The following is an 18554-nucleotide window of genomic DNA, read 5'->3' on the forward strand; positions in this document are numbered from 1 at the left end:
ATAGTTTGCCCACAAATGTCATCATCTGTCATCATTTACTTACTTTCATATCATTCCAAACCTGTATGCATCTCTTTATTCTGTGGAACAAAAAAAAATGAGGGTTGTTGTTTAGAATTCTTCAAAATATCGTTGTTCCATCAAAGAAACAAAGTCATACAGCTTTGGAACAGCATGAGAGTGACTAAAGGATTACAGAATGTTCATTTTCACAATATGGATTTCAGTTCAGTTTAATTAAACTTTCCTAAATTCAAATTGCAATTTGCCATCCTTTTTTGTTCTGATTTAAATCCTGAATTGAAATTCTATTCTACTTCAGGAACTGAATGGCTCACAACCCTAGTATAGACACTTGTGTTTATGAACACGTCCTCTTTCCTCTTGGCTCTTTAATGCACTACTCATTTCTTTTCTCTTTGCCTTCAATAATGATGGCAGCAGGGTTAAATTGGCAATGCACAAGTTGGCTTCTCTAAATTGAAACCAAGAAAGAACATTGCCAGTTGTGTTCCAATACACTTCCCTGGGCCTTCTGCCTGTTTTCAGAGCTGAGCCAAGAGAGCATATGGCCGCATGTAGATACACAGCAAATCTTTCGCGTGACTGTCAGCCGAACACTCTGCCCTCCTCTCTGTTGTGAAGAGCGTCCTGATGTGTCTGTCCTGTAGACGTGCGCCACTTGTTACCCAAATCCCCTCTCTTTAGCCACATTCTACTTCATATAAAGCACAAACAACTGTGATAGAGCTGTTAACACATATGTGACGTACGTTGTCTCTGCGTTCTAGAAGCCCAGACACTCATTCTCCTCACGCTTTGCTAAAATGAGCCCACTGGTGCATAAAATGAGATCGGTCTTTCAACTGATCTCAGAATTCAGGCACAAGTAACTCTTGTGCACGTGAATGTTGTCTTAAGCGCTCCGGTGGTGGTTGCACAACGATACGATGCAGGATCTGCCACTTGTCAGAGGAGTTGAGAGTCGATATGCCACGCTGATTGGCTGTAGGGCTCGAGATGTGATTCGGCCCTTGGGGCTGTGTAATCTGGCTCCTGACAGCTGCTCAGCGGGTAGTCTGAACACTTTACGAATATCCCGGAGCGACGGATGAATGATGGTCATCGTCAGGTCATCTAGAAACATCCGCAACTCTTGTATCTCGGCGTGGAGAAGGACGGGTTACTCATACTAATGCTCAAAACCTCTTTTCACAAGATCATGTTCTTGGACAACACTCACTAAGTTTATATGACCGTGTTTTGTGGTGTTTAAATTGAGTACTCTAGTTTTATAAGGACTGCAGAGGAAGGCTGGTCAATTTTACAACACCTGAGAGAGAGTAACACTCAGATTTGGTGTTGGTACTTTTAATAGGCCTGATAACATCAAGGGCAACATGTAACCTATCTATCTATCTATCTATCTATCTGTCTCTGTCTGTCTGTCCATCCGTCCGTCCGTCCGTCCGTCGTTTGATCTTTTGTTTGTCTGTTTGTTCATTTGTCTATCATTCATTCGTTTGTTCTATCTACCATTTGTTCGTTTGTTCTATCTATCGTTCGTTCGTTTGTTCTATCTAACGTTCGTTCGCTTGTTCTATCTACCGTTCGTTCGCTTGTTCTATCTACCGTTTGTTCGTTTGTTCGATCTATCGTTCGTTCGTTTGTTCTATCATTCTATCGTTCCTTTGTTCTATCTATCGTTCGTTTGTTTGTTCTATCTATCGTTCGTTTGTTTGTTCTATCTATCGTTCGTTTGTTTGTTACCTTCATTTGTTTGTTCCTTGATTCATTTGTTTGTCCATCTATAGTTCGTTGTTCTATCATTTGTTTGTTTGTTCTATCACTTGTTCATTCTATCTATCATTCGTTCATTCTATGTATCATTCCTTCTTTCGTTTTTGTACATTCCTTCATTCATTTTCATTCCTTTCTTCATTCATTTGTTCATTCCTTCATTTATTTGTTTGTTAATTCCTTTCTTCATTCATTTGTTCGTTCCTTAATTCTTTAATTTTTGTTCATTCGTTCCTTCATTCATTTGTTCATTCCTTCCTTCATTCATTTGTCTGTTCGTTCATTCTGTCATTAGTTTGTTCATTCATTCATTTCATTCGCTCTACCGTTTGTTCATTCTATCGTTTGTTTGCTCTAACGTTTCTTCTATCATTCGTTCATTCTATCATTCGTTCGATCTAACGTTCGTTCTCTCCAGCGTTCATTCGCTCTAACATTTGTTCTATCGTTTGTTCATTCTGTCATTCCATCATTCTATCGTTCGTTCGCTCTAATGTTTGTTTTATCGTTTATTCTATCCATCTATCATTCTAGGCCTATAAACCATTAAACTTTAAGGTTTTAAACTTGGCCAAACTTTGCCTTTTTAGTTAAAAATTACATTTGTATGAATTTAAATTTATTTGAATTGCACTCAACCCTGGTGTTTCAATGTATTTCCAAGAATACCTGGTAGTACATGGTACTTTTTGGTTGTTTTTTTATTGTGTGACCAGTGGAAACTCAAGGGCGGGAAATAACAGGATGAGGAGAGGGGAAAGGGATTGTGGAATGTGTGCTGACTATGAATTCTTTATTTATTTATTTATTTTATTTATTTATTTATTTTAAATTAAAATTGAAAATAAAGCTGGTCCTAACTGATATCTCAGTTGATAATGGAACACTAACATTGTAATGTTATTGAACTAGGCAATTAGCATTTTTAAGACGTTTTAGACAGTGAAAAGAGCACAATCCTGAATATTCCTTTATTCTGTCTGTTGCAGGAGATTGCAGCCTACTTGATAACATTTGAAAAACATGAAGAGTGGCTGACGACGTCCCCCAAAACCAGGTAAGATGACACGCGTGACGGCATTTCCTTGTTTCATTTGTACAGTACAGTGTTACCTGAAAAGCAGAAAGGTACATTTCAGTACAGCTGCCAGTTCTTGCACATTTCACGGGCATGTGCAGACAGATAATGGAATATTAATGACTATTTATAATGCAAGATGTGGCCAGGTCTATTAGCTTAATGCTGTCTTTGCTCACCAATGCCATTAATGTGGGTGGTAATGTGGTGAGATGGTAGAACATCACCCTACGGTGATAAGGGCTCAGCACGAAATTTACAGTGTTACTTGATTTACGGAGCATCGATAATGAAAAAGCTTTTTACTTTTAATGCCAGTTTCTATATCTATCCAGAGAGATAACAGCTGTGATATGATGATGAATGCAAATTAAGATAATATGTGGTTATATATGTAGCACACGTCAAGAGCGACCAAATGGCACGTAGATTAATTCTAAACTTTGACGTTCCAAATGTTTTCAGTGCAGTTTATTTCTATACGAGGCCATGCAATTAAATTTAATCATGACTAAAGGAACTTGTGTGTAAAGGCGAAAATATCCAATGGTGTCAAAAAGAGCAATTTTGCATGCTTATCTGCAGTGGTCCAGAAAGATAAGTTTGGATTTATTCAAAAAACTGTGGAAGGCGCAAGAGTTTGTATGGGAGGCAAATCAAGGGAAAGGGAAAATGTGGGCTGACAAATCACCACGGGGTTTCGGGTTCAGGAGCTGTTTACATGGACAGAGGTTACCTGGCCAGCATCTGGACCTGTCATTCACCGAACGTGTACACACACATTTGTAAGTACAGCGAGCAGAAGAGGCAAATAAGAGCTGCTTTACCGAGCACACAGCTGAGAAACAACCTTGTTTTCTTGTGTAACGGTATTTAGTGATTCAGCTCTGACATCAGATACCAAATGACTCATAAGATGCTTTTTGATTTGTTTGTGTTTTACGTAGGCACACAGACACATACACAGTGCCCCCAAAATATATTTTAGGCTGTATATTTTAGGAATTAAGCTGCACATAAAAATATCTGAGTGTCATTGCATTAGATAACAAAATATCAAGCGTCATTTATTTTGAAGAAAGAAGCACAAACATACTTTTCAAGCAGAAAAAAATAACTACTCATACACATTTTTGAAATGCATAAGATTAGCTCACATTGCACATGTTACAGAGGTTCTGTTAACTGAAACATTTCCGTTCCAATTTATAAAAACGTGACAGATAATTCAAAATGCAATGACCTTTAGACATTTTTAAGTGTGACTTAAGTGTATAGATATAGGTTTATCCTTTTAAATCGATAAAAGAGATTACACAATGAGTTAAAAGCATGTTACTGGAATACTAAATTTATATGCACTACCGTTCAAAAGTTTTGAGTCAGTGAGATTTTTTTTTTTAAATGTCTATTATGCTCACCTATGCTCAAAACTGTGGAAGCTTGTTTCTACCATGAAATAAAAAATTCTGACTTTTTTTTCTCAGAATTGCGAGATATAAACGAGGTACATGCGAGATATGAAGTCAGAATTGTGTGAAATAGTCAGAACTGCATGATATAAACTCCCAATTGTGTATTATAATGTTCAGTTGTGAGGGGAAAAAGAGGTTTTTCCTTCTTGCAATTGCATGTTGTAAAGTCAAAATTGCGAGATATAAACTCACAATTCTGAGGAAAAAAAGTCAGAATTGCAAGTTTATATCATGCAATTCTGACTTTATAAGATGCAATGTAGTTTATATATTAAAAAGTCAGAATTGTGTGATTGCAAGAAAAAAAGTTGAATTCACTTTATCTCGCAATTCTGACTTCATAACTCGAAATTGTGAGTTTAAATCTTGTAATTAAAAAAAAAAAAAATCAGAATTATAAGATGCAAACTCGAAATGGCAAGAAAAAAAGTCAGAATTGTGAGATAAAAAGTCGCAATTGCCATTTTTTATTTTTTTATTTATGCCGGAAACAAGCTTACATACAAAACAATGCAATAAAAACAGCAATATTTTAAATTATATCATTATAAAATAACTGTTTTCTATTTGAATATGTTTTAAAATGCAATTTATTCCTGATGAAAATCTGTATTTTCAGCATCATTACTCCAGTCTTCATTTTCACATGATCCTTCAAAAATCATTCTAATATGCTGATTTGACATTTCAGAATATTATCAATGTTGAAAACAGTTGTGCTGCTTCATATTTTTGTGAAAACCGTGAAACATTTTCAGGATTAATGAATAGAAAGTTCAAAAGAACAGCATTTATTTAAAAGAAAAATCTTATGCAACATCATATCTTTACTGTTACTTCTGATCAGTTTAATGTGTGCTTGCTAAATAAAAGTATTAATTTCTTTCAAAACTTTTGAACGATAATGTACCTTTAAAAAAACAGTACGATTTGCTTTTAGAGAGAATCTGTGTGCCCCCATTATGTGGGTCACATGAGAAAAGTGCATCCAAATTAGAGCTTAACGATGAAGCGTTAATGATATGATCGCAGTGTGTGACAGCACCAGGACACAGAGCAGCAGGGAAGAGACTGCCGGGCAACTGTCCTCTACACACACACACACAAACAAACATGTAAACACAAGTGTTCCCACTGAGTCGCGCACACACTCACACACAGACACTCACACACAGCCCCTCGCCGCCCCCGGCCTGCCTTTACATAATGCCGCTGATTTCAGTCTGCAATTTGCCATGGCTGTTTAGTGCAGCGAGTGCTTTCCTGCTCTTAATGAAGCCTGTGTGACTCCAGGCTGTCTTCAGGGGTCACAACCAGTGTGAGTTCACACTGCAAGCGACGACTGGAGATACATAGCCGACATCACTCCTAAATGCTTACACACACACACATTCATCTCGTAATATAATTAAAGCAATGAAAGCACTGCTGTGATTGTCGTCGTATTAATTTGAAGTTAAAAGAGTGCTTGTATCTCAGTTATGACTCTTTATGAAAAGATAGGTTGGGTAATTCACTCATGATGTCTCATCTCAGGATATTAATTTGCTTTTATAGCACCGATAAGACCTTTAAGGCCAGCTTTGATGTATTTTTTGTTGTTATTTGTCGATTTGCGCTAATATTCGCTCAGTGCTTTTATTTGTTCACACATATGTGCATTGTGTGAGTTGGCTAGACGCTCCTGCTCTGTGTATTTGTATTTATAAATGTGTCCTGGCATGTGCATATGTGTGCATGTTAACCTTTGTATGCCAAGCAGATCTTGGCACTGCCGCCACTCTGTGTATGTGTGCCCACTTTCCACTTAAAGAAGCTTGAAGCGTCTATAAACGTCTGCGGCAGCCTCAGTGTTTGCTGGGATTCTGTATTTGAGGTTCCGGCACTCCAGGGCCTTCAATCAATACAGTTCTCTCCAGTCATTTCTGATTTTAATAACAAGAAATATTTGTTACAAGAATTATCACTTAGAATTATACTAATCATTGTAAGAATTATATACAAATTATTTGTTATAAGAATTATAGTTATAAGAATAATTGGTTCACTCAGCTAGGCATTATTAATTCCGCTTAGCAGCTCTTTTTTAGTATTTGATTTTGTTGAAACTCTGCAGTGTGACATTTTAAACAGCATTTTGCTCATAAATAAATATAAATTATAATAATGTGTAGTATAAATTATTATAACAAAAATATAATTTTAAACATTTATTAACATGATTAATATTATTTTATTATATATCATATTATTATTATATTTATATTATTATTATAAAATTATGTAAATATTATAATAATGTTATGTATATATATATATATATATATATATATATATATATATATATATATATTTGCATAATATAATATATAATAATAATAATATAAAAAATAAATATATGTATGACCCTGGACCACAAAACCCGTCATAAAGTGCACGGGTATATTTGTAGCGATAGCCAACGATACATTATATAGGTCAAAATTATCTTTTTTTTTTTCTTTTTTTTTTATGCCAAAAATCATTAGGATATTAAGTTTCATTCTTCTCTTGAACACACACACACACACACACACACAAAAAGATATTTTACAGAATGACAGTAACCAAACAGTTGATGGTCCCCATTGACTTCCATAGTATTTTTTTTTTTCCCTACTATGGAAGTCAATGGCTTCAGTCAACTGTCTGGTTACCAACATTCTTCAGAATATCTTCTTTTTTGTACAACAGAAGAATGAAACTCATACAGGTTTGGAACAACTTGAGGGTGAGTAAATGATGACAGAATTTTCATTCTTGGGTGAACTATCCCTTTAAAATACACTATGATTATTTTATGTGTAACAAAATGACAATATTCAGTCTTGTTATTAGAGAAATTTAACAAAATTGAGTAGTTCAGGCTAAAACAAGAAAAAAATGATTTGCCATTGGGATAAATATGTGTATTTAATTCAAAAGGGGGAAAAAACATCTTATCCCATTGGCATTTTTTTTTCTTGTCTTAAGCATGAATATTGTTGAATTTCTGTGCTTTCTCTCTCCCCTAGTCCGCTGTGCAGTCGCTCCCAGACTCCTTCAGTCTCTCTCTAAAGAACAACACATAAAAGGGCCCTTTCCCATCAAAACAATGACGTCTGAGGAATACCAATGCATGCCCGCTGCCGTTTTGTCAAAGTTTAATTTGGCTGATCTGCTTTGTGTCATGTGTCTCTCCTCTCTTCCGCAAGGGGAGTGCATCTGAGGTCGTAATTAAACACCACACGCTCATTCATGTGCAAATGCACCCAGGGCTCTTTGAAACCGAAGCGATGGAAGATAGAACAAGGAGAAAATTGATAAACAGAGGGAGAGGAAAGCAGGGAGGACGCAGAGGAGAAAGTGTCCGCCCGTCTTCAGGAGTGCATCTTTCCTGCTCGAGTTGTAGTGGACTTTGTAGGCCAGTGAACCGAGAAGAACCGTCTGTACCGCGGTGAATTTTAAACAGAACTAGAATAGAAAGCGCTTGTGCCGAACGGACCTTTGCGCGTAAATTCTCCCCATTTGTTCTTAAAGGTACGTAATCGACCAATTAAAGCGCTAATGATCCATATCAGTTTATCACCGGAGTTGACAAACATGAAAGTCGAGGTAATTGATCCATAACGGAAGTTTGATTGGGCAGAGGGACACACAAACAACGTTCAGGAATACACACAAACACACACACACACACATATATATTATGAGTCAGCATGTGTTTTATCTGACTTTCAGCCAGGAGAGAGATAGAGAGAGAGATTGATCTGCTCTCTCTCTGTGATGTACACACCTACTGGCAGCTCCAGACACAAACAGAATATATTCAATATACCGACACACTGTACATGACTGTGATGATAGTCTAAAGAGTGCTTTACACTTCATCTTCTGCTTTGTTTTTATCACACGTGTCCACTGGTGCAAAGTCAGATGAGCTGAGCGGATGTTTTCAATTCATTCTCTATGGGAGCCGAGCAGCAGGGGCTGTCAGTGGCGGCGAGCGAGCGATGAGAGTGTCAGAAAGTTGGGAAAATTTTAACCTCAGAGCCAAAAAAGGTCCTGAGTTTCAGAGCTTAAACTACATTGTTACGTATTACTATGCATAGATTTCAAATTCATTTTGAACTCTTTTATTGTGTATATATATATATAAATGCTCTCACTGTGGATTTCTAGCATTTTGAGCCGGCTTCTTCGTGTAAAAGCCAGTTTAAATATCTGAATTACAACAGAGACAGAGTTAGACATAAATCAGCTGAATTGTACGCATTCCTGTATTCCAAAATGTAGCCAAACGCAAATCATTATGCAATTCAAGTGTGTGTTGCATTCTCAGTGTTGCCACTAGGGGTGCTTGTCACAATTATTTACTTGTGTAGAGCATGTTTCTGACCTTCACTTTGCATTTACATTCATGCATTTAACAGACACACTACGCTATTATCCAAAGCACCTTACATTGCATTAACCCTATAAATCCTGCTGTATCATATTTGATGCACAAATTTCTGACGCCTCTTTGCTGTGAAATCTTCATTGATTTTCATAAAGTAAACTTAAAGGGTTAGTTCACCCAAAAATGAAAATTCTGTCATTAATTACTCACCTTCATGTCATTCCACACCCGTAACACCTTCGTTCATCTTCGGAACACAAATTAAGATATTTTTGATAAAATCCGATGGCTCAGTGAGGCCTGCATTGCCAGCAAGATAATTAACACTTTCAAACGCCCAGTAAGGTACTAAAGATATATTTAAAATATGTGAGTACAGTGGTTCAACCTTTATTATGAAGGGACAAAAATACTGTTTGTGCGCCAAAAAAACTAAATAATGACTTTATTCAACAATATCTAGTGAGGGGCGATTTCAAAACACTGCTTCTTGAAGCTTCGTAGATGAACAAAGGTCTTACGGGTGTGGAACGACATGAGGGTGAGTAATTAATGACCGAATTTTCATTTTTGGGTGAACTAACCCTTTAAGAATAACTTTTATATTGTTATTAATATTTCAAGATGAACATTAACTGGACTGAAGCATTGTTAGGCACGATATATATATATAAAGAATTTTTTTTCTTTAAATACTGTTAAATTATGAGTGTCAAATATGATATATCAGGCATTTCACTGATGTTTATTCGTACTTCTCTCAGTCATCATTTCAGAGCTTTGATCATAAAACTAAGCATTTTAAGACGTTATATGCAGATATAGAGTGCAAAAACTGATATTGCTGTACTGTTATGAAGATTTACATTACAAGCTATCAGCATTTTATCTTGCTTTTTTTGGTTATATACTGTACTCCGCCAAATTGCATATTTTTGCTCAGTTTTTTTCCTCAAGTATGAGCTTCATATTCTCCAATATCATACTATATGAGCAATAAAAGCTGATGTCAAATGTGATATTCAACAAAAAACATACAAACTTTTTTATACAGATTTTTATTTAAATGTAATAAACTGTTCCATTTCAATTCATGCATTTCCTTGGAATCAAACCCATAACCTTGGCATTGCTAGAGGCTTGATTTGCTGTTTGAGCTCTAGGAATGCTTTAGTTTGTCAAACACCAAACTGAGAATTTCTCAGACCTTGTGGTTAATGCATGAGCATTACGTGATTGAGCTTTGGTGCTCATGCAGACAGTGTGAGTCTGAATCAGGTCTGGATCTGGTCTGCACTGCATGATTTTTGGTGAGTTACAGCCGATGATTGTCAGGGATTATCTGTGATAGACGTGGAGATGCTTTTACGTACTTGAAATGCACAAACACAACGTTTTGAGATGTTTTGACATGCGGCATGATGAAATAATATTGATATGGTCCAGTCATTTTCATCACACATCTACTGAATAAAGAAGCTCTCACACATCAGTTTCTCTTTGATGCCCACCTCTTGTTTGAGCGCCTTCACATAATCCCGAATGAGCAGTTTGTCGGACATGCCTTTTATTAAAACACCAAAATAACAACAGTGAGCTTTGAAGGTTTCATCGAACATAGCGCTCTATTCCTCCTGGAAATAAACCACCACTTTTCACACAGCAAACAGTAAGAGTGTGTGTGTGTTTGTGTTTGTGTTTTTGTGTGTATGTGTGTATGTGTGTGTGTGTGTGTGTGTGTGTGTGTGTGTGTGGAGATGTAGGCAGTGTGTGTATCGCGTGCCTGCCATAATAAATTGTGCGATGGGCCGTCTCTCAGACGGTACGTCAGCTCCTCTGGCTCTTCCCGCTAGTGCTGCATGTGTTGGCGCTGCAGCGGCAGACAGACTCTCTGCTCTGCACTAATGCTTTCTGGCAAGACACTGGGCATTTATTAATGCAGGAAAAGAAATTGTGTGTGTGTGCATGTGTGAATGTTTGCATTAGCATTGTCACGTTCAGTAGTTGAAACCAATAGCAGTGATACTTCCCGGTTCTTTATAACGATTTTAATTCCATAAAAAAGGATAAACTTATTTATTTAACAAAAATTACCATTTTAAAAAAAAAAAAAAAAATTTATTATTTCAATGAAATGAATGTATGATATTTTAGTTCGATAATGTTTTTTATTTAATATTTTGTATTTTTAGGGGATTTATGGTATTTCAATTATATTTATGCTGTAGTTATAATCCATTTATTCACTTTTTGAGCATAGATGGTGAAAATGAAATTTCCAACTTAAACTATCATAAATTGTGAATGCTTTAGAGCATAGACTTAATTTTAGAGCACAGACTTAATTTTGATCGACACTTGGCAAATTATTGCTGAAATGAAAAAAGTTTTTAAAAAAGTTAACTTAAAGTTACAGAATTTGTTTATTGTAATGAAAAATGCAAATATGCTATTTTCAATATTTATATGAAATATATATTTTTAAAAACATGTTTTACTCTAAAACTGCAAAAAAAAAAAAAATCAAAGCCATCGATCTAAACCAGTTGCATTCCAAATTTGAGCTTGATATCTCAAAAAAAGATTTATTTTGGTGGCAATACCAAAACCTTTCACCTGATGAAATTCATCTCCCATTTATTTCCAATTCGCTCTGTTTTGACCATGAGGAGCACAAGTGTGACTATTTTTTCAGGACCATTTAACCTTTTCGAATCATGTCTATGAGTTTTTGTGTGCTCACATAGCAAGTGCCAAAACATTTACCAAGTTTTGTACCATTTCAATGAAATTAAAAAAAAAACAAAAACAAAAACAAACGTAAAATTTTTAGTTAAAAAATGGCCCACCAGAGACTTTTTTATTTATAATTTCTTATTTTGCATGGAAAAAAAAAAAAACATGGATAAAATCTTAAAGATAAAATTGATGTTTTGTATGTCAATTTCTTCTGTTTTGTAAAATAAAAAACAAAAAGTCAAGTCTAGCAAGTGATTGATTTCCTTTTTTTATCTTGTCAATATTGTTGTTTGATTAATGTTTACGATATAATATAATTTAGCAGTTTCAAGATGCATTTCACAGCATAATCTCATGCGCATATCTGATATTTTAATGCTTAGCAGATTTATTCTACGTTTTCTGAAGACAAACGGACTGTGTTCACATTAACAACCTGCCAAAATGGGCATTTTCATTATAATGTGCATGCGAACATCTACACATGTGCACACAGTCCATGTGAGAGTAGGAAAGCAGCCGTCAGTCATAAAGCACTCTGAAACCAGTGAGTCAGTGCTGAGCACTACCAATGACGTAGAAAAAACTGATACTATTACTTACCGGACATCCCTAGTGTGCATGTGTGAATATTTATTTTTGAGTATTCCTGTGCCTTTTTATGTTTGTTTTTGTGTTTATATACTGTACGTGCAGTTTGTGTGCTTTTTTGCATGTGTTTTTTTTTTATGTGTATTTTTTTACCTTTTTCTGTTGCATTTTGTGTGTATGTGTGCTTTTGTGCATGTGTGTTTTTATGCATTTATGTGTGCTTGTGTGTGTGTGGATGTGGGCTTCTGTGTATGTACTTTAGTGTGTGTGCATGTGTCTGTGTGTGTTTCTCCATTTACAATATTACTGTGGTCCTCTTGCACTTTGTGAGTGAAGTCCATTTATTGTGTCTTCACAGATACGAGTTAGAGGTGTGTGTGTGTGTGCGTGTGTATGTGTGTGTTGGGAGGGCGGTGGGCCTGAGTGAAGCGGTCCGTCCGAGAGGTAGTTGAGCAAGATGAAACGAGAGGGGTCTGGGAAGTGGCAACATGTCAATATGAAATAGAGAGAGAGAGAAAAAGACAGGAGCCGGAGGAGAGCAGCGAGAGATGATGGATGAGAGACGCCGTGTAGGACGCACTGAACCATACGGGAAGAGCAGAGGAAGAAATCTGACGGAATTGGAAAAGAGAAAACACAGCAAGCAGAAGATATGTGAAGGATGAGCACACGCTGGCGAGAGCAGCGATACGTCCGTGTGGTCCGTGAACACTATTGACCATCAAGAGGATCAGCGAGAGATTCCCGCCTCTATAAAACATACAACAAACGAAACTCACACAGTTGAAGTTGTGCGCGTTGGTTTGGCGTGCGGTTGGTCATATTACATCTTTTGATTTGAGTGCCGGGTGACCTGATTCTGTCGGCCCCGAGCTCATGAATAATCCAAAACAAACCATCATAAACAAACACATTAATGCATTCTGCCATACGCAGTACACAGCCTTGAATGTGTCCGTCATCAGAGCTTGTGTTGTGTTTGGCACACTGAGAGTCACAGATCAGGTCATGTTTTCAAATATTTTTTCCACATCTTTTAGACGTTTTTGGCACTCTTGAAGTACTGAACATGCAACCTAAAATAAATGAAAATACTATGCAACGTGCAGATGTGTTGTTAAATTGTTGAAATGTTAGGATAAAATCTCAGGAGGACATTCGAGTATATGTTTTAGGTCAAAGGGATTTAGCTGACAAAAAGGTCCTTGGTTTAATGCTTAAAGGTCAATTCAGTTTTCAGTTTTTCATTTTTCAGTTATGTTATCCAGTTGAAAGAAAATTACATTTGACGGAGCATTTGAAAGTAAATTAAATTCTTTAAATTCTTTTTTTAATCTTATAATTCCATTTATAGTTAGAAATAACCATTGTAGTCATTAAAGATTCACTTGGTTATTCCTAAAGCTCACTTGAATTTGTTCTAGAGATCATTAGACGTGACATTATGTTCCCTTGGAAGCCTTAGGAGGTGCCTTCATACAAAAATCATTGACTGACTGAGCAGCTGCCTTCGATTTCGGACACACAACCTGTGAGTTAATACATTTCTGTGTGTATGAATGTGTCAGATGGGCGAGCGAGAGGTAAAGCTCACGGGCAGATCACCGTCGTGAGGCTCAGTGTCTCCTGGTGATAAAGACTGAATTCAATTATTTAGCAACACTTGCAGAACAGACGTCAACTCACTGTCCCTCCTCTAGGGATGAAGTGCGTGTCTGCCAGAGTACATCTGCTCTGAAAAAAAGAGCTGAATTTATGACTTAAAAAGCGGTAATGAAATACCAGAGTGATTAGCATTTAATGGTAAGCAGAAACTAAGAAGCTTCTTGGAAATATTGAGCCTGAAATAGCAGGTATTCAGCATGCTTTTGGAGGCGAGCGTTGCACCGTGTCCTAACCAGACGTGATGCTGTGACATGCGATAAAATCTATCTTTTCCATGTTAAAGATGTCAGAGTTTTTGAACTAACCAGCAGCAACGGAGACACGCGACAATTCTATTTTGGAAACAGTTTCTAAAATAGGCAGGAACGGCTGGAACTACAACACTCTAAGTATGGCAATGATAATATCAGGTTATGTTTTTGTGCTTTATTTAATGTTAAAAGCATCTAATGTGAGTTTGAATATCATTTTGTGTGTCTTATATCGCCATATTGAAAGCAACAATGCACAATTCACCTCAGATCTTCAAAATAAATAAAAGCAAAAACGTTCAAACTGTCAACTCATTGTGAACAGACACGTGTATTCTATGACAAAGATTGTTTCAGTAACTCACTATGTATTTTTAATAATGTTAAAATGGTGTAATATTCATGAATTTGATTATGTCCATTTCTTTGCGAGTGCTGGGAGCTTGCAGAGAGAGCCCACCTACGCGCTCTTCTGATTGCCTGTGATTTTTGATTGACTTTATCACATTTCATAGTCACGTCACGTTCCAGCGACAAATTTTTTGTCGCTGGAATCTTATCGCGTTGCATCTGGTTAGGACACGTTGCCGAATGTGTTAGTTATTAAAGGGATAGTTCACCCAAAAATTCATCATTTAGTCATGTCGTTCTAAACCTGCATGACTTTCTTCTCCCGCAGGGCACAAATTTTGAATATTGTTTTCCATGCATTTTTTTTTTTTTCTCCTGTGCAATACAATGGACTGTGAATGAAGCATTCAAGCTTCAAAAAGGATTCAAAACACATTAAAACCCATAGATGGAAAACAGCTGGAAGTTGTCATTCACACAAAAAAGTTTTTAAATTATCCCCAGCTCTCACTGAGACATTCAGATCTTTTCAGTGAATTTGTTATATCGGTTCACAACACCAGTCTGAATGATTTGTTCACAAATGATTCTATCCGGTTCTTGAGTTCAACTCACTGACTCGGTGACTCGGTTGCAATGGGTGACGACTCAGTGGAGGGGGAAATTATCAACGAATAACAACTTTTATATTGGAATATTGAGCACAAGTCTGCATCTATAATGATTTTATGTTGCTTTTGCGTCCTTATTTTGAAGCTTGAAATCCTTAGTCCCGATTCATTGTAATTGCATTGACACGAAAGATCAACACAATCTGCAGAACATCTCCTTTTGTGTTTCACGGAAGAAAGAAAGACATACAGGTTTTTAAACGGCACAAGGGGGAGTAAATGATGACATAATTATCATTTTTGGATGGACTATCCCTTTAAATGAGACCACAGCGCTCAGGGTGTGATTAAATGAGCTGTCCTAGTCTTCTCGAAACCAGTTTTTCCCAAGTGTGTGTGGTTATAGGCGCTTCTGATAATGCACATGTAGGCCTCGTTCAACAAGGAATGATGGAGAGTTTTGACTTCAATTAATTCTTCATCATTGCATTAATTAATCTAAATCTATAGTTAATTAATTATGCAGTATATTTTTTTCTTGTGCATGTTTAAAAAGTCAAAAGGGTTGTTGGATGATGTTTTAAATTGGAAAATTAATATTCATAACTCCTAATGAAGTTTTTAGAATGACCCTCGATTCATGGCTTTACTGAGATTTAATTAACAATCCTGGCAGCCGACACCTTTGACAGAATGGGTGGCATAATCGAGTCGCGTGGAGTGACTTATTGTTCGAACATGATAAAACATACAAACATTAATATCTGGCAAACGCTGAGCTCTCTTAAGATCCTCAAAGACACAGACATCTCATAATATGCCATTCACAAATTATCCTGGCAAACATTAGGAGTAAAACTGCTTAAGTGTGAAAATAATGTCATGCAAGACTGAGCAGTAATGAATATATTAGGACTCGGGCATCTGATCCAAGGTCAGAGGAAAATTTGCAGCAACATTTATAGACCCCGTAGAATTTTCAATAATTGCCGTCCTGTCATAAAAGTTTAACCCTCAAACCGTGATATTGATGCCAGACATCGACCGGCAGCTAAATTAATCACATTACTATAGAGTGGGAGATTTATTACAGATTTTTTTCATTTATGTATGCACATTATTGTTTCATTTGCTAGTGTGGACTTGTTCATATATTTTCTGAGTGGTTTTTGGTTCCTGTACAGTTTTAGCATATTCTGGGTGGTTGCTAGGTGTTTCGCCCAGATTAGGGTAAATTGTGTATCTTTAGTCCTAAGTTTGTCTACTCTCGGTGACGCTGTCCGTGGTCCTGAAATCCCACAGACGCGTCGTCTCCAGACTGATAGAGTTATGATCACATCAGCACTTATGTGTGTGAACTGTGTATGACCTCGGCGTCCTCCAGTGAGTAAAGCCCGAGCCATCGCTGCAATCAGTCAGCACACTGACCTTTATCACCTCACGCTTGACCCTGAGTCAACACAGGCCAACAAAAGGATAATGTTCACACAGTACAATTTGCTCAAAAAGCTTGTATAATCCACGTTCTTATTGGCTCAATACCACAATTTTGTCTTCGGTACAGTACCACAATCTAATACCGTAGTATCAGTATTAAATACAGGGTCTGAATTTTGCCGTGGGATTGCGAGTATTGCGCGTAATTTTACTCATTCCCAAGGGTTTCACGTTTATAATGCAGGAAATACCACAAACATTTATTAGTAAATTAATCAACACAGACTATCACATCAAATGAGTTTTTTGAGAGAAGTAATTTCACAAACAGCGTGAGTGAATCAGCTGTGCCGCGTCTTTCCTCTCTCAAAACGAGCAAATGGCTTCTGGATGCAAATGACATCGCATCTGCACTAAAAGTGAGCTTGCACTGCGATACAACACTTTCGCTCGTGTTTCAGGATAGTCACTTCCCCGCGTTCAAGCGATTTTATATCATTTAGCAGTACTTGCACACTCTTTGAGAGACATTTTCTTTGCGTGCAACACATAAACCCGCCTCTCAAAGAGCTTGCGCATTCCACATTGAGTTCCTTTTCACAGCTTTTGTGCTTAAAGGTGATAGAGAGGATTTTTTCGTCGACTGAGAATCCAAAGACTGAGTTTTTGAAGTGAGCGCATGCGTAAGAACAGCCCCCCTCCTTCACAGCTCATTTCAAAGGAACGCCTCCCAAAACTCGTGCACGAGTATTGGAACACAAGTGTTTACCACCGGCATTCGCTGTGTCCTGTTAGTGGATTCATTATGTCGGACTCACCGCAGGTAACTCATAATCTGCAGTTGTTACTCCTGTCTCCTGACAAAAACATTGCATGCAACGCCTGTGGTGTGTGGAAAGTTACTGGAGATCGCAGCCGTGCTCGTCTCTCACAAGGAACGTCACGGCAGTGATTGACAAGCCAGAGGGCCAATCGCGTAAACGATTGGCTGATGTTTTTAAGGCCCTACCTTGTGCACAGATGATGTATATTAATATTATTACTTTCAGTGCACCAAATAAATAGTCTTTTATCAGTTAGTAAACACAGTTTCAAGTAATATTGCAAAAATGTATAAAACAAAACATCCTCTTTAGCGTGTAATTTGAATCAACTCCACAGCAACTACATACATTTATCCACTAATCATTCAGAAATGTTCTAAAAGATGTAACTTCTTCCTGAGTCTCTCCATCAGTGTCGACTCCGGTTTGAACAATGTAAGGCTGAACACCGTTACTGACAATCCTCATTTTGGCTGCGTGAGATTCTCCAGCTTTGTTGTTGTTGAGCTGTTAAAGCTCCGCCCTCTTCTGGAAAGGGGGCGGGGAGCAGCAGCTCATTTGCATTGAAAGGGACATACACAAAAACTGTGTGTTTTTGCTCACACCCAAATAGGGGCAAATTTGACAAGCTATAATAAATGATCAAAATCATGATATTGTTCTGTTTTAACTAAAATATATAACAAATTTTCCCAGTACCGGTATACTGCACAACCCTAGTTACTAGTAAATATATTTCTGTGATACTTCAGTCTCACATGATCCTTCAGAAACCATTCTAATATGCTTATTTGGTGCTTAACTATTATCATTTATTAATTGTATTCAAATATTAATAATAGTTCTTATTATTATCAATGTTGAAAGCAGTTTTTGCTGTTTAATATTTTTGTGGCTTCAAGTTGAACTAAAAAAAAAAAAAAAATGCATTTTTTGACCTTGCATGTTTATTTGTTTTGTTTGGTTTTTATTCCACTGTTCCGCATCTCACTTCAAACCTGCATTCTGTATGCGCAACAATAACATAATAGTCCGAACTGAATGCAAGGCAGGATCTTCTGTTCAGCGTCACATATGAGTACATTCAACACTGGCAGTATTTTGTGCCTCGACAAAAAGACAGCACTCTCCTGTAATCCTGCGAATGAGCAGCATGTCAGCGTAGCCCTTAGTGTTTGCTACTCGACGTTCAATCAACAAGATCAGAATGTTCTCTCTCAGTAGGCAGCGGCCATGTTTCATTAATCAGCACCCGCGATCTCTCCGAATCAACCTTCTCCCGCCGGTCCCCCGTTCCTCACCCCTCCACGGG

General features: G+C 37.1%; 1 protein-coding gene across 13 annotated transcripts in view; it reads left to right on the plus strand.

Annotated features, from left to right (window-relative positions):
- camta1b (calmodulin binding transcription activator 1b) overlaps positions 1-18554 on the plus strand; it is a 324903-nt gene that overhangs the window by 154583 nt on the left and 151766 nt on the right. For all 13 annotated transcript variants that reach the window (XM_048172651.1, XM_048172653.1, XM_048172641.1 and 10 more), the window contains one exon: positions 2790-2857. Coding sequence is in view for 11 of the 13 variants with exons in the window: in XM_048172653.1 (XP_048028610.1) it covers positions 2790-2857 (68 nt within the window). In the remaining 2 variants the exon portion in view is untranslated. The remainder of the gene's footprint in view (positions 1-2789; positions 2858-18554) is intronic.

This window comes from Megalobrama amblycephala, linkage group LG21, assembly GCF_018812025.1.
Source record: "Megalobrama amblycephala isolate DHTTF-2021 linkage group LG21, ASM1881202v1, whole genome shotgun sequence".
Lineage (NCBI taxonomy): Eukaryota > Metazoa > Chordata > Actinopteri > Cypriniformes > Xenocyprididae > Megalobrama > Megalobrama amblycephala.